The sequence below is a fragment of the Mytilus edulis genome, chromosome 3, assembly GCF_963676685.1.
Source record: "Mytilus edulis chromosome 3, xbMytEdul2.2, whole genome shotgun sequence".
Lineage (NCBI taxonomy): Eukaryota > Metazoa > Mollusca > Bivalvia > Mytilida > Mytilidae > Mytilus > Mytilus edulis.
The window spans coordinates 52,574,592-52,601,488 of record NC_092346.1 but is presented as its reverse complement, the minus strand read 5'-3'; the positions used below and the strand labels follow the sequence as shown (position 1 = coordinate 52,601,488).

Genomic DNA, 26,897 nt, shown 5'->3' with positions numbered 1-26,897 from the left:
TAAACGACTTAATATACATTGGGGGTTCCGGCCATTTTTAAATGGAGAGGGGTCCAATCCAGGAGAAAAGGGGATTCCAAATATATTTTCCCATACAAATGAATTGATAGTTAAAAAAGGGTTTCAAACTGCCGGATCCCCTTTTTTTGAATCCGTCACTGATATAACTATTAATTAATCTTATTTGGATTCCTTATCATAAATGATAATGACTGTATTGTGTACCGTCTATTTCAAATTTTAGTAAAAATCTTTTATGGGGTTACTTTATATAAGATACGGACTTGAACATTACATTATATGGGAGCACCCATCAGTTATTTCCAACACCTCCTAAACCAATCATTAAAGTTTTCTGAAATTGCTCCATTTTTACTCGATTAATGCATTAAGGACCTTCTATTTCTGTAAACTTACCAAAATTATATCACATGAATTATCTCCCTATGCAAAGCTGTCTTTATCCATTTTTTGTTATATTAAAAGACAAGCTTGATTTATGTTATCATCAATTGGTCAACGGCGGACGGTGTAAATAATCTTTAATCAAAGCGCTGTAAGCACTGTAGGCAGTTAACCAAAAACCAGGGCAAACATAACAAGAGGCTGTCACAACGACAGCAAACCGGATTTATTAACATTTATTTGTCTCCTGGCAATATCACAAGAACCATAACTGATGAACGGTGAAAGTGAAAATCGTCAATATCAAATTTGACCTGCATTTTATCATCAGTATCAACATATTAAAATTTGAAAGAGCTTAGGTTGAATGATTCATGAGTAAATGCAACAACATGAATGGAAACGCCATTTTTTGATCTTTTAAGAACCATAACTCCTGGACGGTAAAAGTCAAAATCGACATTATTGAACTTGACCTCCATTTTGTCATCAGTAACAACATATTAAAATTTGAAAAGCTTTGGTTGAACAGTTCATGAGTAAATGCAACAACATGACTGGAAACGCCATTTTTCAATCTTTCAAGAACCATAACTCCTGAACGGTAAAAGTCAAAATCGTCATTCTTGAACTTGACCTCCATTTTGTCATCAGTAACAACATATTAAAATTTGAGAAGCTTTGATTGAACAGTTCATGCGTAAATGCACGGACACGACTGGAAACGCCATTTTTCAATCTTTCAAGAACCATAACTCCTGAACGGTAAAAGTCAAAATCGTCATTCTTGATCTTGACCTCCATTTTTTCATCAGTAACAACATAATAAAATTGGGAAGCTTTGGTTGAACAGTTCATGCGTAAATGCACGGACACAACTGGAAACGCCATTTTTCAATCTTTCAAGAACCATAACTCCTTAACAGTAAAAGTCAAAATCGTCATTCTTGAACTTGACCATCATTTTGTTGTCAGTAACAACATATTAAAATTTTAAAGGCTTTGGATGCACGGTTCATGAGAAAATGCATCTCAATCTTTTACAAGTTCTCAAAACACACACAAGAGGGTGTGGGGTGACCCTAGGGACTACCCCTATTTTTCATTTGATTTTTTATATTGCCCCATACATGAATATATAGGGTTTATGGGTGGGGATCTCGACCGTTATCAAGTTTTCAAACAGGAGGGGGTGGGGGACCCCAGTGACTTCCCCTATATTTCATTTGATTTGTATATTGTCCAATACATGAATATGTAGGGTTGAGGGGTGGAGATCTCATCTGTTTCTAAGTTATCAAACAGGAGTGGGTAGGGTGACCCTAAGGACTCTCCCTATATTTCATTTGATTAGTTCTCATACATGAATATATATGGTTTAATTTAAAGGTGGGGATCTCGACTGTTTCCAATTTCTCAATCAGGTGACTGCAGGGACTCCCCCTGTATTTCATTTAATTTAGAGTTGGGGATCCCAACTGTTTCAAAATTCTTAAACATGAGGGGTAGGGTGACCACAGGGACTTCCCCTATATTTCATTTGATTTGTTATATAGTCTTATACATGAGTATATATCATTTATATGGTTATGGGGTGATGATCTCGAATTTTTCCAAGTTCTCAAACAGGAGGGTGTACAGTGACCATAGGGACCCCCTTATAATTCATTTGATTTGTAATATTGTCCCATACATAAATATATATTGTTTAAGATTGTGGATCTCGACCGTTATAAATTCTCAAACAGAAAGGGGTAGTCAGAGTGGCCCAACGAACTCCACCTATATTTCATATGATTTGTTATATTGTCCCATACATGAATATATATGGTTTAGGGGTGGGGATCTTGACCATTACCAAGTTTTTGTCATTTTGGTCTCTTGTGGATAGTTGTCTCATTGGCAATCATACCACATCTTTTTTTTTATGTATAAGAAACTTCCAGCTATTTTAACTGACCTATCAAAATTGAGAAGAAAAAAATATCCCTTGAAATTGCAGTAATATGTTTAACTTGAAAAGCATTTAACATTCATTACCAACATTTATCACTGATAAAAAAAAAATTATACTGTTACCAGGAACATATATATTGTTAGATACTGTTCCCAGCTGTCACATTGTATTGGATTTTGACATTAAAATTGGTGTACAAAATATTGTCTGCTTTTTCTTTCTTTTACATATATCTTTTGGTTTTAAATTCTAGTGTTTATATTTATTTACCAGGCATAGATGTATTTTGTCACCTGTCTGGATTTTTTAGTTGATAGCCAAAACCCGGGATTACCCTTATCCGCTTCCGGAATCGGATCAGATATTGTAATCTCGCGGCAGCCATTTTGTTTTCAATGTTGTTTTTGACAGATAGTGAGATACGATTTTACTCGGATTTACACATTATTTATCGGCGATTTTCTGTATAAAGCTAGCGGTTGAACAAATTGAACATCGCTGTCATGAATGGTAATGATGAAAATAAGTTTGAGATCGTTTATTAGGAAACTTCGGTAAAAATGTTTGCAAAGTTATTTTTTTTATTTTCTTTCAAGGTCCGTCGGGCGTAGCTAGTAACCAAGTAGAAAGTCCGACTGCAAAAGTGGAAGGTCGCAGACCTCGGACCACCGCTAATTTGAACCCCTGCGTCCAAATTGAAAAGATACGAAAATCCGTCTTCTAATTCAAAATTGCCGCCAACAGCGTGATCAGTTGAACTTATATTAATAGACTACTGACGTATATATACGTAGTTGACTACGTATTGACGACAAACAATATTCCTACGACTTTTGTAATTTGGGAAATCTTAACTACTTGTCTTTAGAGATTTTCGGCGATTAAATATTTCATACATTTGTTCTTTGACATCTTAGCCAAAAGCTCAGGGGATAATAAACTACATAAGGATTCCTAATGTGCTCTACTTCCTATGTGCAACTTCAAAACTTTTGGGAAAATCGACGATCATTTAAGGTTTTTCTGATCATATTTTTTGTAATCCAGAATGAAAAGTATGAAAAAACTGTCCAATAAGTTATAAATAATATAGTAGCCAGCTAGATGATAACAATGGCACATATTTCAGCATTTATTGGGTAGCACAAAAATCCAGGGCGCTCGCATAAGGCAGCTTAACTGCCTAAAAATGTAATAGCTAAACAGATAATTGTAACGATACACTATTACAAAGTCCACAAGCGAATCATGTATTACTTTTTAGGCATTTGATTTTAAATAAGACTGACGGAACAAAAATACAATTATTTTGCCGTCTAAAAAATTCATCAGAAATATATTTGTATTGTCTGATGAAAGTAATTACATGTTATAGTTCCCTGGATAGTTCATAATATAACATATACACGTATATACCTTCAAATTGCTGTTGTTTTTTCTTCAAAATCACGACTGGTCATACAGTAAAAAAATCTGAAATCGCTTCTAGAATACAGTCAGTTTTAGACTGATTGTACAGTAATTTATTTTGGGATCCTAAAGGAAAACATATTTTTTATGGGAAATACGAATATTCTACTTAAATACGAAAAGAATATTGAAACAGTATATATTTAACTGTAAACTGATGCACATATTTGAAATAAAAGATTATTTGCTTTGTACTACGAGAGCAAAATTGTCCATCGATTTCACTTTTTTCTACCAAGTTGATGTGATGCACACGTATATTTTATATTCTAATGCATGTTTTTGTTACAGTTACTCATATTTATGATGCTATATATACCTTGAAGATGTTCAAAACACTTTGTAGATATAGGAGTAAACAAATGATGAGAAAAGTTACCGTAGGCAAAACCGTCCTGTTAGCCAGTTGGAAATCATCGCTTCGAAAATCGCGACTTCCGGATAGCGTACAGAATAGTATCTACACTGTGATACTGGCTGCCTTCTATTTTGCTTGCAAATTATACAATTTTCCATTTAGGTTTCTGATTTTTGAATTTCCAAACTTTTGGCTTTGAACATGCTTGATAAACCTTATTCTGGAAACATGTCAGGCACTCAGAAATCACCAATATTCTCTTTTGAAATCAATTATGAACCTAATAGGAAAATACTGAATAAGTCTAAAACTCAGGATTTAATTTTTGCTGCAGGTAGAAACATGATTTTTTTTCAATTGTCAAACACACACCTTGCTTGGCCATTGTAATGTCTCTACTAATATATTTCTTATATCCTCCAGACCTCCAACATCATCCCAACCTAGCTCCCCTGCTGTATGTAATGACACATTCCTTATTGATGCAGGAGTAAAACCTTCTATTGCAGCTTTGAACTCTTCAGTGTAGAGGGTTATTCCATGTTCTGTATCTCCACCTTGTTAAACATAAGTAAACTTGAAATAAACATATGATGACTTTAAGTACAAAGTTAATTTTTCAAAATATTCAGTTGAAAACTTGAAACACTTTTTTGTTGTGGAAGACTTTATGCTGACCTCAAAATGTCTTTTGTAACAAACTTAGTTATTTTTTTCTTATTTTATGAGAACAAGGAAACAATAAATTACAGTATTCAATTAACAAAGCAATGTCAGTTGTTTTGATAGATATCTAAACCATGCCACTGTTTAACTCAAAACAGCTACTTTCTGTACTTACACATTTAAAAGATAAAACAAACCACAATTATCTTTCTTTTTCAACAAATGTTAGTGAAAAAGAAATATTTATTTACCATAACCATATTTCAACCAATGAGCATGCAATGCCCTGCTGACTAAGTTCATGAGGTCACTTGCTACATATCCTTCTGTACGGCACTGTAACCAGTCAAGGTCAACCTTGTCCAAGGTGACTGCATTAATAACTGGTCGGGATTTGATAATAGAGGTGATAATCTTCCTTCTTCTTATCTACAATATATAAATCAAAATCTACATAATTTACGAGTATCATTTTTTAAGTATCACAGGTTAACCAATGAAATTTAAAGATACATGTATCTGGTAATTGCAGTTATAACTCTTAAACATTTTTTTTTAAATTTTTAAATGTAGATGCTGCATAATGTAAATTTGCTATTCCACAAATGCAAACAATAACTTATCTTATTTGCAATAAACATTGAAAACTGTATAGACAGAATAAACTATAAGTGGCTAGCAAAATTAAGACATAAGTGGAATTCCTTATTTACAGTTTTTTTATAATTTTCTATGGCTAAATCATAAGCCATGTACCAGTAATTTTTTACAATCTTCAAAATCGTTTTGTGGCCAAAACATGTAAAATTTGTATCGGTTTTTGCTTTCATATCAATGACTGAGCGTATACAGAACATGCATCTAATAGATTTTCATTATCTGTACATTATATATTACCTTATCTGTACATTATATATTACCTTATCTATACATTATATGTTACCTTATCTGGGGGATTAATGGCAAGAGTGGTCTGTACAAAATGAGTTCCTCTAGAGTTAACCAATAATGAATTGATAGAAGTTCTAGCAACAGTAGTGGCAATCACAGCAATTCTTGTCCCATCACATATTTCTCTCCGCAGTAGATCCCGTAATACTATAATGTAATTAGAAAGTAGCAATAAAATTGGCTAAATATTCTAATATTTTTACAATTCAAAATTGTTCCGATCTATTATCAAGTACTAACACGAATTTACACCATCTATCTGAATTCAATTTGTATTACACTTATCAATACAATGCATTACTAAATATGTCTTAGACCTCATCAGGAAAAAATGAATGTCACTATTTATGTTTTGTGTTTTTAGAATTGAAATAACTGAGTTTGTGACAAGATAAACAGAATTTACTTTCATCAATATTCTGGTTAAAGAAACAATGTTTCAGCACATGTACTTATATTATTCAGATGTACTTTATTTTACTCCTTGCTACAGAAAAACTTATAATTATGTATTTAAATAGTACAACACAGTGCAAAGTTTATATAATTTCACTACCTTCAGCTACCCTAGATCCATAAATAGCTTCACCACTCATTTCAGCCTCGGGTCCAGATGGGGCTGGCACCACATGTTCTAAATCATCCAATAATATCACAGAGGGTTGGCGCCAGGCAGCTTCATCAAAAGCCATTTGTAATATCTTTAGAATGGTATCTGGTCTTTTACCTATTCAAATGTATAAATAGTACATAACCTGTACAAAAAATCTCTTTAGTAGTATTATTGAGGTATAAAAGCAATAGTTGTACATTTTGTGTGAAGCAAGGGAATGAAATATGTATTCATTCAATGCTTCTTTAACCAAATAAAACAAGTAAAACCAGGTGCTCCGCAGGGCGCAGCTTTATACGACCGCAGAGGTCGAACCCTGAACAGTTGGGGCAAGTATGGACAAAACATTCAAGCGTGATACAGCTCTGAATTTGGATTGTGATCAAATTTTGACATGACATGGTTTTTTTTTACACAAAACAAATGTCAAGATTTTACAAATCAATTAAAGATTTCTTCTTCAAACTTTTTAAATCTAAAATTAAATAGTTGACACAGCATAGGTTTCTGACACAGAATGAATGTGGTCTAATGAACTTAAAAGGTTTTTTTTGCCTTTGAGCAATTCACTATGCTGTTGAATATTAATCCTCTATTTATGAAATCTGAAATGAGAAAAATTTAAACATTTAACCCCCCCCCCCCCCATCCCCCCCCCCCCCCCCCCCCCCCCATTTTTTTTAACATCCCCGTTTCCCTTTTTCCAAAACTGATATCAATTCAAATTTCTAATGGAGTTTGCAACAATAACTACTCTTTTAAATACATCATAAAATATTAAAATGTAAAATAAAGTGCTTGTTATCACTGAATGGTAAAGATTGGTTGGTAGTAAAAGTGAATATACATTGTTTATTGTATAAAACAATAAAAAAAAACTTCATCAGCAACATTTTATATTGGCAAATTTCCAATGAAGTTATTTACATAAAGTTATTGGCAAATAAAAATAGAAAATGACATCATAGTCATGTCTGGCAAATTTCCAACATATATTATCAACTACTATTCTATACAAAGAAAGATAACTCCAATTGAAAATTAATTGCTATTGCACAATATTGTGCAATTAGATATTTCTTGCTATTGTGCAATACTGTGCAATTGAAAATTTCTTGCTATTGCACAATACTTGATATGGAATCCTGATTTGGACCAACTTGAAAACTGGGCCCATAATCAAAAATCAAAGTACATATTTAGATAAAGCATATCAAATAAGCCCAAGAATTTAATTTTTGTTAAAATCAAACTTAGTTTAATTTTGGACCCTTTAGACCTTAATGTAGACCAATTTGAAAACTGGACCAAAAATTAAGAATCTACATACACAGTTAGATTTGGCATATCAAAGAACCCATTTATTCAATTTTTGATGAAATCAAACAAAGTTTAATTTTGGACCCCCATTTGGACCAACTTGAAAACTAGGCCAATAATTAAAAATCTAAGTACATTTTTAAATTCAGCATATCAAAGAACCCCAAGGATTCAATTTTTGTTAAAATCAAACTAAGTTTAATTTTGGACCCTTTGGACCTTAATGTAGACCAATTTGAAAACTGGACCAAAAATTAAGAATCTACATACATAGTTAGATTCGGCATATCAAAGAACCCCAATTATTCAATTTTTGATGAAATCACACAAAGTTCAATTTTGGACCCTTTGGGCCCCTTATTCCTAAACTGTTAAGACCAAAACTCCCAAAAACAAACCCAACCTTCCTTTTATGGTCATAAACCGTGTGTTAAAATTTCATAGATTTCTATTTACTTATACTAAAGTTATGGTGCAAAAACCAAAAATAATGCTTATTTGGGCCCCTTTTTGGCCCTTTATTCATAAACTGTTGTGACCTCAACTCCAAAAATCAATCCCAACCTTCCTTTTGTGGTCATAAACCTTGTGTTAAAATTTCATTGATTTCTATTTACTTATACTAAAGTTATTGTGTGAAAACCAAGAATAATGCTTATTTGGGCCCTTTTTTGGCCCTTAATTCCTAAACTGTTGGAACCAAAACTCCCAAAATCAATCCCAACCTTCCTTTTGTGGTCATAGACCTTGTGTCAAAATTTCATAGATTTCTATTCACTTAAACTAAAGTTATAGTGCGAAAACCAAGAAAATGCTTATTTGGGCCCTTTTTGGCCCCTAATTCCTAAACTGTTGGGACCAAAACTCCCAAAATCAATCCCAACCTTCCTTTTGTGGTCATAAACCTTGTGTTAAAATTTCATTGATTTCCATTCACTTTTACTAAAGTTAGAGTGCGAAAACTAAAAGTATTCGGACGACGACGACGCAGACGACAACGCCAACGTGATAGCAATATACGACCATTTTTGCGGTCGTATAAAAATATTTCATATCATTATTAAACAATAATTTTTATTCACTTGTAAAAACTTGTGATAGCTGAACATGGACTGGCAGATTGATAATATCATGTCCAGCAGGCTAAGGATACATAAAAGTGAGGTTCATGTCTCAGCCAGTCAGCCCATAAAAGGAAAAGATAATTCTAAGTTAAAAATAATTTTACTCAATGTTCCTTGTAAATACCAATTTTTTCATTTTTTAAACTATTAATGTTTACAATCTGGACAGGGTATACCAAGAAACAGCAAATACAATAAATAGGTAGTGCTCAGCCTTTCTGGTATCAATATGGACTGTTACCATGTGACTATGATTATGCTAACTCAAAACTATTTTCTACAAAATAAGTCCTGTTAACCTACCTCGTAGTGGTTTGCAATCAATATTTAAAATATAGGCTAAGTTTGGTATCTCTGCCTGCTCCCTACATAATGCATGAGCAAACATGGTCTTCCCAGATCCCTTTGGTCCAGTAATCAGGATCATTCCATTTCTAAGACCAGGGGTAATCTTCCTAAACATGGAATCTCCCAGTGGTTTGGATGACAGGCAAATCTCTACTGAAATGATTGCCTCCTCAGCTAGTTCTTCTACTCCACTTTAAAAAAAAAGTATGCAATTTTATTAAAAAGTACAATGCAAAATCAGCATTAGCAGTCACAATCAACCTAGTAAGTGCAATTTTACTTAAGTTAAGTGGGACAGACAAAGGAAAAAACAGACAGACAGACAGACAGACGTTTGGGTTGTTGTCTCTTTGACACATTCCCCATTTCCATTATCAAATTGATAAATATTTGTCAGAAATTTTACTGTCATTTTTGATCAGAGTGCACACATATCTGACAAGGCAGTTAGTTTTTAACTAAAACATTTGTGAAATTTTTTTCAGAACCCTGAGTCTTGCTTACAAGTGACTGCTGCTGCCAATGTTATAATGTTATGTTTACTGACAAATTAGTAGGTTCATTTATTTGTAAAATACGGAAGAATGAAAAAAGTCTATAAAAAAAGACTCAGAGTGCTTTCTCTTAATTGCCTTTTTTTCTAATCTGTGCCAATCTTCACAAAATAGCCCAGTGTGCCTGTTAAGGAAAAAGACCAGTCAAATCATCTTAACCAGTGGTTTTCTTCGTCAGATGAAAAATACAGCAAATTTTTACATATTCAGAAATATTCTAGACAATTTTTTTCAAAATATTTAACTTGTCTGGAAAATAAAACAATTTTGAACCATTATGTTGAGCTAAAAGGCATACTTTTTGTCGTCATTTTGTGCAAATTAGAAAAAACAAGTGAAACTGCGAGCTACTGCTCACTGATGATACCCCCGCCGCAAGTGGATAATATTAATAGTGTAAAAATATGCAAGTGTTCGGTAAACAGGAAGTTGTCGAGTGATGAATCTGAAAACGCATCACACGGTATAGCTGACTTATAAAAATCCTGAAACCAAATTTCAGAAATCCTTGTATTGTAGTTCCTGAGAAAAATGTGACGAAAATTTTTAACTTGGCTATCATGTGTAAAATCATACAAGTGTTCGGTAAACAGGAAGTAGTCGAGTGATGAATCTGAAAACGCATCACACGGTATAGCTGACTTATATAAATCCTGAAACCAAATTTCAGAAATCCTTGTATTGTAGTTCCTGAGAAAAATGTGACGAAAATTTTCAACTTGGCTATCATGTGTAAAATCATACAAGTGTTCGGTAAACAGGAAGTAGTCGAGTGATGAATCTGAAAACGCATCACACGGTATAGCTGACTTACATAAATGTTGAAACCAAATTTCAGAAATCCTTGTATTGTAGTTCCTGAGAAAAATGTGACGAAAATTTTCAACTTGGCTATCATGTGTAAAATCATACAAGTGTTCGGTAAACAGGAAGTTGTCGAGTGATGAATCTGAAAACGCATCACACGGTATAGTTGACTTATAAAAATCCTGAAACCAAATTTCAGAAATCCTTGTATTGTAGTTCCTGAGAAAAATGTGACGACAATTTTCAACTTGGCTATCATGTGTAAAATCATACAAGTGTTCGGTAAACAGGAAGTAGTCGAGTGATGAATCTGAAAACGCATCACACGGTATAGCTGACTTATATAAATCCTGAAACCAAATTTCAGAAATCCTTGTATTGTAGTTCCTGAGAAAAATGTGACGAAAATTTTCAACTTGGCTATCATGTGTAAAATCATACAAGTGTTCGGTAAACAGGAAGTTGTCGAGTGATGAATCTGAAAACGCATCACACGGTATAGCTGACTTATATAAATCCTGAAACCAAATTTCAGAAATCCTTGTATTGTAGTTCCTGAGAAAAATGTGACGAAAATTTTCAACTTGGCTATCATGTGTAAAATCAGACAAGTGTTCGGTAAACAGGAAGTTGTTAAGCGATGAATCTGAAAACGCATCACACGGTGTGGCTGACATATATAAATGTTGATACCAAATTACAGAAAGGGTGGATGTGACGAAAGTTTCATGGGACGGACTGACTGACGGACTGATGGACGGACGGACTGACAGACAGAGGTAAAACAGTATACCCCCCCTTTTTTAAAGCGGGGGTATAATAATTATATTCATTCAAAACTATATGTGCTGATGGTTAGTGCATCCTCTCTTTTTAGGGCAAATACAAAATTTACATGTAACCCTCTATAGTGAACAAATATTTTGAAATAATAAACATACCCCATGTCCTCAAACTTCTCCTTTGGAAAACATGGATCAATACTTTTGACATCCATATAAGACAACATAGGAAGAATCGGCCATTTTGAATTTTCTATGCTTGTAGGAGTTTTTATAAAGAAAGACAAGTCCTCTAGATTATCACTATGTAACAAACTGTATACAGCACCTTCTCTTTCATTTAACTTCTGTTCATGATATAATACCTGCATGTCTATACTTGTATCTGCAAAAAAAATTAGTTATATCAATCATAGAAGCTTCAAATTAATGAGGAAATGTCCAGAGGCAATCTGCTGCATTAGCATAGCTGTACTTGGTGGGAGCAAAGTCATCCCAAGGTTAATTCATTAAGATTCTAAAAAAAAAGCATTTCAAATCACTACAAAATAGGCTTTTTTGAATCTGAATAGTTATTCGGTTGCTATAAAAAGTACATTGTATGTTAAAAGAATATGGTTACCCTTTTGGGGTACTTTTTTTTTACTGGGTCTGAATAAAGTTTGTTTTGCCAAAAGCTTCAGTTTTTATGTTCTGTGTGTGTACTTTTCTCTTAATATTTTCTACTTCACCCTGCCATAACATAGTTATGTATTTTTTTCTCATCATTTGTCCATACAAAACCCCCTCCCCCTCACAGAACAAGCAAAAAGATGTCTGGTTTTTTATTAATCAATAGGACAAGGAAAAACATGTTCCGTTTCTTATTAATTAACAGGACAAGCAAAAAGATATGCTCGGTTCCATATCAATCATTGGACAAGCAAAACAATATGTTTGGTTCCTTATCAATCTTTGGATAAGCGAAACAATATGTTTGGTTCCTTATCAATCTTTGGACAAGCAAAACAATATGTTTGGTTCCATATCAATCTTTGGACAAGTAAAACAATATGTTTGGTTCCTTATCAATCATTGGACAAGCAAAATAATATGTTTGGTTCCTTATCAATCAAGGCATATAAAGCCTTCAAATTGATTTGTACTGCTAGAACTGCAACTTTATAGAAATATCATTGATCTGTCACAAGAGTTATCAAACTGACTTAGGCAGAAAACTTTACAGTTGTAGATGCATTCTTCTCTGCAGGTGTTTCTGCTAGATCTAGCTTTTCAAGACTTTTGTCGCAGGATAGATAAAATAACATCTGTTTGTACTAAGATCTTACCTTTAAAAGCATGCATATTTATCATGACCCCTGGAAACATTACAAAAGGAACATTATTGGAACTTGTTTCCTTTACCCACTTCTTAAAAGTTTCTTGTACTTGGTAATTTCCAAAATTTCTTGGCTGTAAATAAAAGTGAAAAATCTAAAGTAAACCCCATTATGACAGATGTAAAAGTAAGCAAACTAAGCAAGAATCTTTCATTTAATCAATCAAATCAAATTCAGTTACATGATTAAATAAACGCTGAACTACTTCAATGATAACTGCAAGACAAGACAGACAAGACATCTTAACTAAAAACAAACATGTTAAATACCTAATGTTATTAATGTCTCAAAACTTGAGCAATGTTTCACCAAATGTGATTATAACAGGAAATAATGCATAATGCAAATGTAACAAATGGGAGACAACTTATTTATATCAAATATTGAATATGTTGCAATATGGGGCCTTATTTATCATAATTCTTTTTTACTGTATCTTGTTAAATATTGAAATACCATACAGGTTTACTATTGTGAACACTGGTGTATAGTTTAACACAACATTCATATACTGTTGACTTCATTTTTAAGTCATAAGGAATCTTAATGAATCATCTTCCTTTGAAGTAAATCCACAAAGATCACCATCAATCATTTTTCATGAAGCACAATTAAAAATGATTTTTAACCTAATCACTCTATATATTGTATACATACAAGACTAGTAACAGGTTGGAGATCAAATGCTAGTGCTGGATATGGTTTTTCATCTATACTCTGTAACCAAATCTGTCTTGTCACATCTAACTTCATCAAACGACGTAATAAATCTGGAACAATCACATGACCTCTCAAGCATGGCTGTTCCTCTAACATATGTGATATCAAATCAACATACTCTGGCTCAGAATGCAGACCTTTCTTGGTCAATATCACAACACGAACAATACAATTCAGCTGTTTATCCTTTTTGTCACTTCTATTAGATTTTATAGAGTCTGATGACTGGTCTAATTTATCTTGCTTTTCTTTTTTCTGCTTTGCCAATTCATCTTCTGCTCTAGCATAAATATCTTTAGGTGAATCCAGCCTAGTCAATTTTGCATAGAACATATCAGGCAGCCTAATGTTTTTACTATTAATCTGTTGTTGTATGTCTTCACTGTTTACAAATACAATGTTTGGTTGTTTTAGATAAAGTTTGGAACGAAAGTTGTCCTCTGAAACACCATCAATTTCTGATTCTATTGATGACAATTCATCATTGGAGTCAAAATCTACTTTTAAAGATTGCACTCTAAATTTAAAATTCAAGCCTCCAAAACATGTACTTCTGGTGAAACTTTCCTCCCTTTCAGGAGAATATGAAGGAGTCCTAGAAACACTCCCACAATCCTCATCACTATCAACTGATGTCTGTGGAACATAGAAATGAGACCCACCATCAAAACCACCAGTTGCAGACAGAAAACCAGTAACGATTCTAAATGGATTCCAACTTGATCTTTTCTTTGGTCTAATTTCATTTGGCATAATATTGTTAGTACTAAAGCTTGTAGGACGTGACTGCACAGAGGTAGCTTTTCTAGGAACAATTGGTGAGGTGTTCCTTCTAATGGGTGATAATGACTTTCTGACTGAATCTTTTGAGATACTTGATTGGTTAAGATTTTGCCCAGTAGAATTACTCCTTACTTTAGGAGATATTTGGACTTCTGTATCATCATTCAAAATCACACATTTTTCATCTGGTTCTGTTGAGCCTGATTAATAAACAATTTTGTTGATATTCATGGTTATATTTTACCATAATTAATAATGTTAAAGAATAACATTTACCTTATAAGTAAGTATACTTTTATATTTGGATTAGTGTCACATTGTTTCTTTTTAAATTGACATTACCTTTCAATGTAATTACTCAAATTGCTTAAAGATCATTTAGACAGTGATTAGATCATATTAAGTGACAGACAGGTTTTAAAATCCTCTTTTAATGTATTGAAAATTTAAACAAGAGTGCACACGCTGAAATGTCTCGCCTTCTTTAATAATCATTGATATTATGTTGATAGTCCTAAATATAAAGCTTTATTACAACTGTCACATAAACTTAACATGAACCAAGAAAACTAGAAAACTAAACATTGACCAATGAATCATGAAAATGAGTTCAAGGTCAGATGAACCATGCCAGGCAGGCATGTACAGTTAACAATTTTTCCATACAATATAAAGTCGACCTATTGCTTACAGTTTAAGAAAAACAGACCAAAACACAAAAACTTAACACTGAGCGATGAACCAGGAAAATAAGGTCTAGGTCAACTAAAACCTGCGTGACTGACATATAGATCATGAAATATTTCAATACACCAAATATAGTTGACCTATTGCATATAGTATTGGAAAAAATTACCAAAACTCAAAAACTTAACTTTGACCACTGAACCATGAATATGAGGTCAAGGTCAGATGACATCTGCCAGCTAGAAATGTACACCTTACAATGATTCCATACACTAAATATAGTAGACCTATTGCATACAGTATAGGAAAAACAAACCAAAACACAAAAAATCAACTATAACCACTAAACTATGAAAATGATGTCAAGGTCAGATGACACCTGCCAGTTGGACATGTGCACCTTACAGTCCTTCCATACACCGAATATACCAGACCTATTACTTATAGTATCTGAGATATTAACTTGACCACCAAAAATTAACCTTGTTCACTGATCCATGAAATGAGGTCTTGTTCAAGTGAAAACTGTCTGACAGACATGAAGACTTTGCAAGGTACGCACATACCAAATATTGTTAACCTATTACTTATAATAAGAGAGAATTTAACATTACAAAAAAATCTTCACTTTTTTTCAAGTAGTCACTGAACCATGAAAATGAGGTCAAGGACATTGGACATGTGACTGACAGAAACTTCGTAACATGAAGGACCTCATGAAGCATCTATATACAAAGTATGAAGCATCCAGGTCTTCCACCTTCTAAAATATAAAGCTTTTAAGAAATTAGCTGACGCTGCTGCCACCGTAGGCCCTGCCACTATCGCTGGATAACTATCCCTATGTCAAGCTTTCTGCGACAAAAGTCGAAGGCTCTACAAAAACAATTTCTTACATTAGTACATGTAGCATGTCCCCATAACAACATTTTGAGGACATTTACTTTTCATATTGTTTTTATTTCTTACAAAGTTACCACAAAGTGTTTGTTATTTTCATATATAAATGTATTAAGGTAGATAGGGTGTCTTCCTCCATCTTGGATTTTGAAATACTAGAAAACAAGGTCTAGATCTTTGATGAAATGTGCAAATTTTTAAAAGATTCTATGGATTATAATTTAGACACCCCATCTACCTTAAAGAGGACTAATGCTTGTTAAATATGTTATTTTTGACATTGGATAACAATTAGATATCTGATATTAGATACCTGTGTGGACAATGAAACTTACATGATGAAGAAAATAAAAAAAAAAGTAATGTTTCTTAGTTGTTGCATTATATTTCATGTTTTTTATGTACTCAGTTCTCTTGTTTAACATTGTCCTTTTTTTATTTAACACCTTCCTCAATAGACAAAACTATTCTAAAGAGTCTCCTCACTGCACATGTTATGTACCTTATTAAATTCCAATCAAACAAACTACAATTGCAATACTTACTTCTTTTCATTAGTTACTATCCAATATTTCAATTTTTCATTTTACCTTTTTCAAACTTATTTTCATAAACTTTTCATTAGCAAGCAAATTAAATCAAAATGTCTTAACTTAACTTACTTATTTTCAAAAACAATACAATTTTCTCTACCCAGAAAGGAAAGACTTGTCCCTTCCATACAACTCTAATCTGGTTCATCAAGTTTGTTTCAACAAACCCAGAATGAGGCTCCTGAATAATGTAAAACTACTTGTTACAAATGTGCAATATTTGAATGACATTAGATTTATATAAGTGAGACCCTTATTTCTATAAGGTTTAAATGAAACATTCCATATGAAAAAAATAAAAAGAACCTATAACAGCATGCATATTGGAAACATGGTTACAACCTTGAAAAAAAGAAAAATCTTTATATTATATCTGGATTGTTATTTTTCAAGTAATATTCAGCATGGCAACTGTGGCTTTTTTTTCCTGAAGTCATGTTTTTGTCTGCATTTTATGTTCTATTGGAGAAATTTGCGTGCTGCGAGTGCTCTGTTATATTTCGCATATGATCTTAATTAGCTATTGATTGGCACTTTCCAATTGTGTATACTGAAGGAAATGTTCTAAATCCTTACTGTGCAGTGGCAGTAAAATTACTGACAATTTATCATGGTGCTTCTCAGGTTTAAAGGGATAATTCGCAATTTTTCAATTTTCATCTTATTATGTTCATAATACCATAAAAAACATATTCACCAAGTTTTATTTTGATATGAAAACTACCGTAATAAAGAAGAAAATTGGGAATTATTAATTTTATTTCTTCAAACTTCCTGACTTATGTGACGTAGTTTAAGTCTTTTTGCATGCAATTAATCTCATTTAAGTCTTGTTCGCTAACCATCTAATAACGCGATTTAAAGCCAACGACGACTTTTGGTGTAGCTATTAACCAACTAAAAGTAGGTGATAGCCATGCAACTTTTAAAATTAGATTGTAGGATTCATGTGTGGATTTTTGATACAAATTTTAGTAATAAAAGTAAATCATACAATAGAACATTTTTATGATTTTAAAAAAAAAATACTTTAGACAAACATATGAAACTGACATGATCGATAGTGTATTGAAAATACATATTTGTATTCTGACCTTTTTGCTTCAGTCCAGCAAACATTTTTTGCTCAGTTTTATTGTCGAAATATAATGTGTATTGTTATGTGACTCTTGATGAATGTTGAATGCGTGGTTAAACTTAAGGTAATTAAAAGATTAGCATTATGTAACTCTAATCTTTGGATCTTCATTCAGTGAATTCTAGCCGTCACGGTTCACCGTTCCAGGTGTGATCAACATTTCGTTTGAATGATAAACGAGCATGATAGTTTTAGACACAGAAATGTAAAAAAAGAATTAAAACTAATTAACGGGAGTAATAAGGACGCACAATAACTGGATAGCCGTTGTATATATTTTTATATATTGCATAAGCTCACTTTTAAATGAATTATGACTTCTGATTACTTTTGTAACGATGAATGATACTGAGTTAATTTAATTGAATAAATTTATAAATAATAATAGCCTTCTAAACACGAGTGTATGGACTAAAAATTGTACTATTTTAAATTAGAATGGGTAACCTTTAATATTTGGAACAAATCATTACCAATTGCAATCAAATAATTATTTCCATCCAAAGCGATCTTTATTGACATATTCAGGAATTAATTTTCTCATCAAAATATTTTAAATCTCACAACGGCTATTTGAAAAATCCGATGTTTAAAAAATTGACAGGAAATTTAAGGACCTTCTTTGAATGGAATCGTAAAATAACGAATAGCTAACGAAAAATAATGCAAACCCACAGGCATTTAACTAGTCTACTGTCTGCAAGTCTAGATGAAGCCAATAAACAGAAAATCAGAAAATTCAATAAAGATATCTAGATGAATATACAAACCAATATCTCCCAATCATCAACTGACTGTGGTTCTATAAAAACTCTCTGTGATTTTGACACTGCACTAATAGGTCTAACCAATACCTGGAAAAAAAAAGTTTTCACTTTCAATTTATTCTTACTAAATACAAAAAAAATAATGAAATTAGTGTATAATCTTGTACTGACAACATAAAGATTAAACATTAAACATAAAAACTGATTACATAAAATCATAACCATTATACTAGAAACATTTTTGTTGCATGCTATACTAGAAACATTTTTTCTGCATGATATAACTGACATATCACTGTATTTATACTTACCTCACAAACCACTTCTTAACAGAACTAACAAAACTCATTATTCAACTGCATAAAAGGTCCATAATATATGTAGGACCAACAAAAAAGTTAAACAATGGCTGTATTTTGGAAGGACAAAATGAGAGAATAGTTTAAAAATATGTGCCATAAAAAGAACTATGAGGGATGAAGAATACATCAAAATAGAAAGAATCAAATTTGGTCATCTTTGTTTCATGATAGTGAACATGGTGATTCTTGAAAAATGAATAAAATGGGAATGATCCACAAGTTATGGTATAGAAGCAAATGTAGAGAAAGAGGATGCCGTTCCTATACAATTATATGCAGGTTTGTTTACAAAGTGTGAGATTTTTTATCAACATATTTAACTACTGTGGATTCATTTTTTTTTTTATGGTTAACCAATTTTTGGATTTAGGAAAACTTGCACTTTAGTAGATGTTAATTTCATGGTTTTGCCAATGTCTGCATTAAAGCTGTTAGAAATTTTGTAATTCACTGTACACTTAAATTTTGTAGTTCGCACTCGCCTTATAATTACAGCCCCTCTGGTCATGTTAACTTATAACTGGGGATTTTAACATAATTCAACATGAAAATCTCTGAAAGGTGATTTCTCATGGTCCTAAGTTTAGAGAACCCCAACACATCAATTGGAACCATAACTTCAAAATAATTATGGATTCCATTGAGGACTACGCCAGAGCATGAGCTAAGCGAGAAGAAGTTGAACTGGACACTTTGTCAGAATGGGTAAAAACTATCAGGTCTCTGATAAAACGTCGCATTCACAAGTTGAAAAACTGTGTGAACGATCGACCAAAGTCCGTTTTCAGAGACAAAGAGGTCATGAAATGTCTATCATCTCTTCATGATAAGTATGTTGTTATTCCTGCAGACAAAGCTTCAAATAATATTGTCTTTGTATGTAAATCGTATTACTACGAATGTCTTGTAAAAGAATCGAGTATAAAGGAGCACTCAGGTAATCCCACATACAAAGACATATCATTTGACAAGGATGAGATTTTAGCAAATCATAAGTCCTTCATGGCTTCAATAAACATTACATTGAACATCAAATCGAAGGACTTACCTTGTTTGTATTGGATACCAAAGCTTCATAAAATTCCGTACAAACAACAGTATATTGCTGGCTCATCTTCATGTTCCACTAAAGAATTGTCCATTAGATTGACTAAAATTCTGTCCGCAGTGAAAGAGGGTCTTCAGTAATACTGTGAAACTGTTTACTCGCTTAGTGGTATTAACCATATGTTGATTCTTAAAAATTCTAAAGAACTTCTAGACAATTTTAAATCTCAGTCTTTTTCTGAAATTAGTTCTATCAAAACTTTTGATTTTTTAACCCTGTTTACCACCATTCCCCATGTGAAATTGAAAAATCGCCTAAAAAGAAATCATCCACAATGCCTTTCAACATAAAAATGGTAGCATACGCTATAAATTTATTACTTTGGGATTTCATAAGGCATATTTCGTTAATAGTGACAAACAAAAAGGTAAAACATGCTACACAGAAGAACAAGTGGTCAGCTTGCTGGAGTTTCTTATCGACAACATATTTGTTGAGTTTGGAGGTAGACTTTTCCAACAAATTGTCGGCATTCCTATGGGAACAAACTGTGTGCCTCTTCTTGCCGACCTCTTCTTATTTTCATATGAATCGGAGTTCCTCCAGACACTTGCCAAAAACAAGAGGATCAAAGAAGCGAGATTATTTAATTTCACTTTCAGATATATTGATGATGTTCTTTCCATAAACAATCCAAACTTTTCTGATTGGGTTCCATCAATATATCCCCCAGAACTAGAAATTAAAGAAACAACAGACACGGATTCCTCTGCTTCATTTTAAGACTTATTCAGTACCAGAATCTATGACAAACAAGACAATTTTGATTTTGAAATAATAAATTTCCCCCACCTTAGTAGCAATATACCAACTTGACCTGCATATGGGATATATATTTCCCAACTTATTAGATATTCAAGAGCTTGCAGCTCCTACTCAGACTTTGTAAAACGTCATCAGTGTCTGAGTAGAAAGTTGATGAACCAGGGGTATGTCAAAGAACGTCTCGTCCTTTTTCAAAAAAAGTTCATCGGAAGATACCAAGACCTTGTTGATAAATATTCCGTATCAACTTCACAAATAATACATGATGGTCTTAATGTATAGATTCTGAGTACTGATGTTGTTTATCATCTTAACAATGTGTTTTATTGTTCTTTCATTTGTATTTGTTCTATTAATAATATTACTTTTTCTGTTGGATTGTTTTAGGTAATATTTGACTTGGCTCGGTACTTACAAAATGTATACATCCCGTCAATGTGTTTGTATTGTCTTTCATTTTTTGGTGGTGTGTTTTGTATATGCAACTTTTTGTGTTTCTTTGGTTCATATAACGTGACTCTGTACTTTATAAGATCCCGTCAGTATGAAATGGTTCTATTTCATGTCATTATGATATATTTCTATTATGAATTACAAAATGCGTTGAACCATAAACGTCAAAATCATTCAATCGCGTAGTGGAATTAGCTATTTGTGGATTCTTATAAATTCTATATATAACTTTTGGACTATTTTAAATCTCAGTCTATTTCTGAAATTTATTCTTTCATACTTTTGATTTTTAACCCTGTATGCTAACATTGCCTATGTGAAATTTTAAAATTGTTTGTATGTACATTGAACGACAAATATATGTGACGTATAAAATTTTCTGACGTCAGACACACAAATCAATGAATGTGTTTGTAGATAGATGTTTTTGTGTTCTGTTAAATTGTTCCTTTAAAAATTGTTACAAGATGATGACTGCTGTTCCCATATTTTGACTATTTTATTTATTGTGTCTGTTTAGTTAACGCATCATTGTAAATATAACAGAATTTGATGAGACTGTAATCAAAGTGAGAGGGTTAGCGCTATAGAACCAGGTTTAATCCACCATTTTCTACATTTGAAAATGCCTGTACCAAGTCAGGAATATGACAGTTCTTGTCCATTTGTTTTTGATGGGTTTTGTATTTTAATTTTGCCATGTCATTATGGACTTTCCAAATTAATTTTCCTCTACATGTAAGTTTAGTATTTTTGTGATTTTACTTTTTGTTCCCACGAATACCACGAAAATGGGTATCCAACTAATAATAATGAATCCAGAGACAAAACAATTGTCCTAAACTCTTTCTAAGAAAATTACTTCTGGATCCTTCATTCCAAGTCTGTCAGCATATATTCCATTCACTTGAAGTTCTGCATCTCTGTATCCTGATTCTCCAGTAGCAGTAAAATAAGCATGTTCATCCCTACCAAACTGTACTTCATACACCTGTATCTACAAAATGGTATCAAAAATATATATCAATAACTAGTTTCAATAGTTTGTTCCATATATACATTTTTTTATACTTTTTCAGCATATGGTCTAGATAAGATAAACAAAAAGGGATGGAATGGCCTGTTACACAAAAGGTATCTAACATGTCCAACTATCCAATATGTCTGATGTTTGCTTCCAATAATTTAATGCATCCAATTTTCATTCCTTTAAGAAATGCATCTTGAACTTACAATAAGGTGTGTGCTTTTACTACTTGTTGAAAGCCTGGCTGTGACTTCAAAAGGAAGATCAGCAATAGACCACTTTTGCAGTTGTAAATTTTATGCATCATTTACCCGATAGTTGGGATCGCCTATAGATAATACCTACATGTATATATAGTCATTTAGCCTTCTATAGTATATAAGTATAATCACTATATACAGGTAAAAAAATGTTTTACCACCTATATGTATATATTTATTGACAGTTTGATGGCAAATATATTGATAATTTAGATATATTTACATATTTTTTTCTTTTTGGTTTATCCTCTTATTTGATATATAAAAAGAGCGATGCAAGTAATCGTAAAATATGGGCTTGATATGAAACCCTTAAAGCAACAGAAACAGGTTCAACAGTTCAATTGTAAATGTGAAAGAGTAATGATATTTAAGCACTATCCATTTCTTTTGTCATTTTGTGAAGTTTCTGAATCTTTTGAAAATCAAAAACTCCAGAAAGATAAGTTTTTTGGACAGAAAAAGTTTTGCAAATGGCGCCAGTATGTTCCTTTATTGAACTGACCCTTCCGATATTTTACTTCGTTAATTGAATTAACAATCACATTATTAGATTTGTACAGAATAATACCGGATGTTTAAAAATTCAAAAAAACAATAGCACTGCTATACACCTTATCGCTAATCCCGGCTGACCCAGCCGCTTGATCTTTTGACACATACAACAATCACTTTTCCATTGTGGCTTCAGATATTTTGTTTATGACGTCAAAATTTTACCGGAACCTGTGTGATATCCAGTAATGGCGGACAAATAGCGATAAGGTGTATTAGAAACTGCTGCGGTCTGCCCAATAGCACAGTGCTGAAATACAATGGTGCCGAATACTGCAACGCTAATATGGCCTGGGATAACACCTGTAACCTTTCAATTATCAATATTTCTGTTTCTTTTTAGAAAGATTCTGAATTTAGAGTATGAGGTCCGAGACCACAATTGTCGTCCCTTGATTTTCGTTGTCCACAAATATAGTCCCTAGTGTTGACAGTGGGTTACTTGCCATTAATTTATATACTCCTTCCAAATTTATTTCTCCATGTTTAATGCCTCAAATTGCAAAAAGGGGGGTAAAATTACACTGTAAAAAAATTTGGGTCCAGAATTTTAAAGGAAAGTAGTGATTTGGTCCAGCTGAAAAAGGTTAAAAATTAGCACTTTGGAAGCTGTCAAAAGATTTCAAGACGCCCTAAACATAAAATTGTCCATGTTTTGAGTTAGAGCTGATGAAGTTTTCTATAATTTTGATATAATTTGTCCCAAAAGTAGTACAACACACTGTAACAATTTCATTGAGAAAGCAAAGGTGGGAGTAATTTTCATTTATGTTCTAAAAGAAATGCACTAGTCACCACGAAATAATTGCGGTCTCGAACCATGAGCGTCGTGATGGGGTAATTTTGGAACGAAAAACTGAAAAATAAAATGCATGATGACGGTAAAGGAGAAAAGAAGAAGCAACATTATTTTAAACATGCATTTTAAAAGTGAAACTGAAACAGAAAGTAGAAATATTACAAAGCTTCGTCTTTTTTACCCCTTCAGCGGCTAACGATGTTTTGCACAACTCTTTTGGTAAGACAATAAAGCAGTTCTTTTCAGCTTTGTGGGACACTCTGGTCACTGTGCAGCTCATTTCAAGTAGTGTAGTTTTTCAAGATAAAAATAGCTGACCATCCTTTCACTTCCGGTCCAGTGGAGTGAATAAAAGATGGATTGATTTGTCAAAAGACCAAATGTTAAATGAAAAATAAATATCACCATGAAGTACGGATATAGAAGCAAATCATTGTTCTTCTTGTAGAGGATAATAGTTGGCTTCGGGTCGAGTAGTTTTGAGACCATAACAATATATACTATATTGAAGTAAGGAAAAGGAGAATTTTAAATGAATTTCAAACTTTGGACTTTCATTAGATAAAGCAAGCCAAAGTCACTTTAACGGTGGACAAAAAAGCTATTTCTTAAGGTAGCACAATACAAAGATTTTTTTACTTCCAATCACTAACCTTTGAAATGCTGTAACTTTCTTATAAATGCATAGAAAATGATAAAAGAGGTATATATAGATAGATAAAAGATTAATCTTTTAAATGAATGCAATATTTTTATTATGCAATCATTGTGTAATCAATTATTATGTAATTAGTGTCAAAATTTGGGTAAGCTCACTTGAATGAATTTAGCTCTATCATTTCTTTAACTATACAGAAAATTTTAACGAAATCTTAATCAACACATTGTGGGCTTCAAAAGGGTGTCTCAGATTGTTTCTGCCATTCTCTCATAAATCTCTTATTAGTGTAAACATCCTAACCAATAAAAGAAGATAATGTTTAATTATGTGTAAAATTTGTTCTATACATTCTATCTGAAATCTGAGACACCCTTTTGTAGATAATGGCCATAGGAACAACATATAATAAAATCAATCCTCTAGGGATACCTATGCAGAAGCTAATTTCATTTGAAAGTGGAAATTTGGTGAAAAATATTTTAGGCACAGTTAACATTATAATTGGTTACATAATTGTTGCATAATACTAACATTGCATTTATTTCAAAGAGTAATCTGTTAGCTATCCAAAAATACCACTTTTATAAATTTTCAAGCTTTATTAAGAAAGTTACAGCATTTTAAAACTTTGGAGTTGGAGTTATAAAATCTTTGTATTGTGCTACCTTAACATCAAAACTATTTACTTTTTTATAATTTTCTAATATAAAAAAATACAATCATATTTTTGGTGTTAAAAAAAGATTATTTTTTCATATTAGTAAGTATTTTGTTAATATTAGAAAATTAATTTTTAATATTAAAATGTGATTTTCAGTTAAATATTATAATATAAATAAATTTGGTGTATTTACTGTCTTCTGATTGGTTAAAATTTTTAGTTCTATTTTCAATGTTGTCAATTTTTATGGCGACACGCCCACTCCGCTGACGTTGTGTACTCATACGCCAACAAGTGTGTACGTTGCTATTGTTAATATAAATAATATAAAAAGTTCTTTGAGCTTTATTTTTGATAGAAATTTATTTATAATGAATGGCAATAATTTATTTTGAATTTATTGAACCATAAAATTAATTTTTGACTCTTCACATTTTACATAATCCGCTTCGCGGATTATTCAATGTGAAGAGTCAAAAATTAATTTTATGGTTCAATAAATTAAAAATTAATAATAGCCATTCATTAAATGAATTCTTAATGTTTGAAAACGATTTTCATTATAAAAAAAAGTTCTTTTGTTCACTTTGTCACTGATAAAGCAGATGTGACTTTTGAATTTCATTTCAGTGGAAGCATTTGACTCTTAGGTAGAGTAATCCAAATGCATCTTTGAAAACTGCACATGACCATGCAATATTCTCCTTCTTTTGTGCGTATCGTCCCTTATTCTTGATAGTGCAGACAATATGTCTTAATTAATTCATGTGATTTTTAAAATCTCCGCTAGATCTAGATTCCGAACCCCAACCGACCCGTGACTTTCACGCAAAACCTCAAAATAAAGTTCATTCGGAAATGACATGGTTATGTCGTTTTTTTAACCCTGCACCAACCAAATTTTCATTTGTACTTATATTTGTCCCTCCTCCACCAAACAGTCCCCAACCAGTCAAATAATCACACCTCCTGATGTAGTGATGATACTTCCAAGATATGTAAATTTTAAGACATCTTCTATTTCAGCATCTCTCTCACTTTGATTTTGATAAGTTGGTTTTAATTTCGTTTACCCTCATTGATTTTGTCTTTTTTGCATTTATGTATAGTCCTACTTGTTTTGCAGTTGTATCAAGGTTGGTTGCTTGGTTTTGTGAGTCTTCATGGCGATGGGTAAGCAGGCAGATATCGTCTGCAAAGTCAATGTCTTCTAGGCATGACTGTAATGTCCACGGAATTGTAGTTATGACATAAAGAACATATACGATATCATCTGTGAAATGGATATTCCATAACGGTCAACCAACTCGTGATGGCGTCCATAAAATTTACCAAGGAATTATTACAACTTCACCATTTGGAACTCTTGGTTTAATTGCTTCCTTGTGAGGAGCGACCCTCTTTCAATGATTTCATGATAGAAAATACAGGCCCGGGAGTATCGTATCAATTATGAGATATATACCCCGTATGCAGGCGCTGCTGGAATGTTGCTACATAGAAATGGAAAGGTTCACAATTGGGAAGCTGAAATAATCTCTTTTGTCGTAAAGTTTTGTTTTCAACCGACCCGCATTGTCAATTTCTAGATGTTAGTCAAGATATGAGGCAGACTTAACTGTATCTTGTATCCTTTATCTCTAGTTTGATGGGATAGATGCGGTCAACATAGTCATCAAATTTTGAATTATTTAGTGAGAAAACATCATCTATATAGCGGAAAGTAAAGTTATAGGATAATGCTAACTTCTTATCTTTCTTCATAAGAAATCTCTGTATGAAGTCGGCCTCATGATAATAAAGGAACAAGTCGGCAAGAAGAGGGGCACAATTGGTTCCCATTGGAATGCCGACTGTCTGTTGAAAAAAAACACGTCCTCCAAAAGTAACAAATATGTTGTAAATCAAGAAATCCAATATCTTG

At 32.5% G+C, this 26,897-nt stretch overlaps 1 protein-coding gene across 1 annotated transcript in view; it reads right to left on the bottom strand.

The window, feature by feature from the left end:
• The window catches only part of LOC139516793 (peroxisomal ATPase PEX1-like), a 39,169-nt gene extending 15,161 nt beyond the window's left edge, over window positions 1-24,008 (bottom strand). The window contains exons 1-12 of the mRNA XM_071307100.1: window positions 23,833-24,008; window positions 21,873-22,007; window positions 18,326-18,409; window positions 16,487-16,598; window positions 13,392-14,437; window positions 12,684-12,807; window positions 11,515-11,740; window positions 9,168-9,403; window positions 6,364-6,534; window positions 5,800-5,954; window positions 5,108-5,285; window positions 4,563-4,747 (exon numbers count right to left, since the gene is read on the bottom strand). Coding sequence (XP_071163201.1) covers window positions 4,563-4,747; window positions 5,108-5,285; window positions 5,800-5,954; window positions 6,364-6,534; window positions 9,168-9,403; window positions 11,515-11,740; window positions 12,684-12,807; window positions 13,392-14,437; window positions 16,487-16,598; window positions 18,326-18,409; window positions 21,873-22,007; window positions 23,833-23,931 — 2,751 coding nt within the window. The 5' untranslated portion in view covers window positions 23,932-24,008. The remainder of the gene's footprint in view (window positions 1-4,562; window positions 4,748-5,107; window positions 5,286-5,799; window positions 5,955-6,363; window positions 6,535-9,167; window positions 9,404-11,514; window positions 11,741-12,683; window positions 12,808-13,391; window positions 14,438-16,486; window positions 16,599-18,325; window positions 18,410-21,872; window positions 22,008-23,832) is intronic.
• Window positions 24,009-26,897: the final 2,889 nt, after the last annotated feature.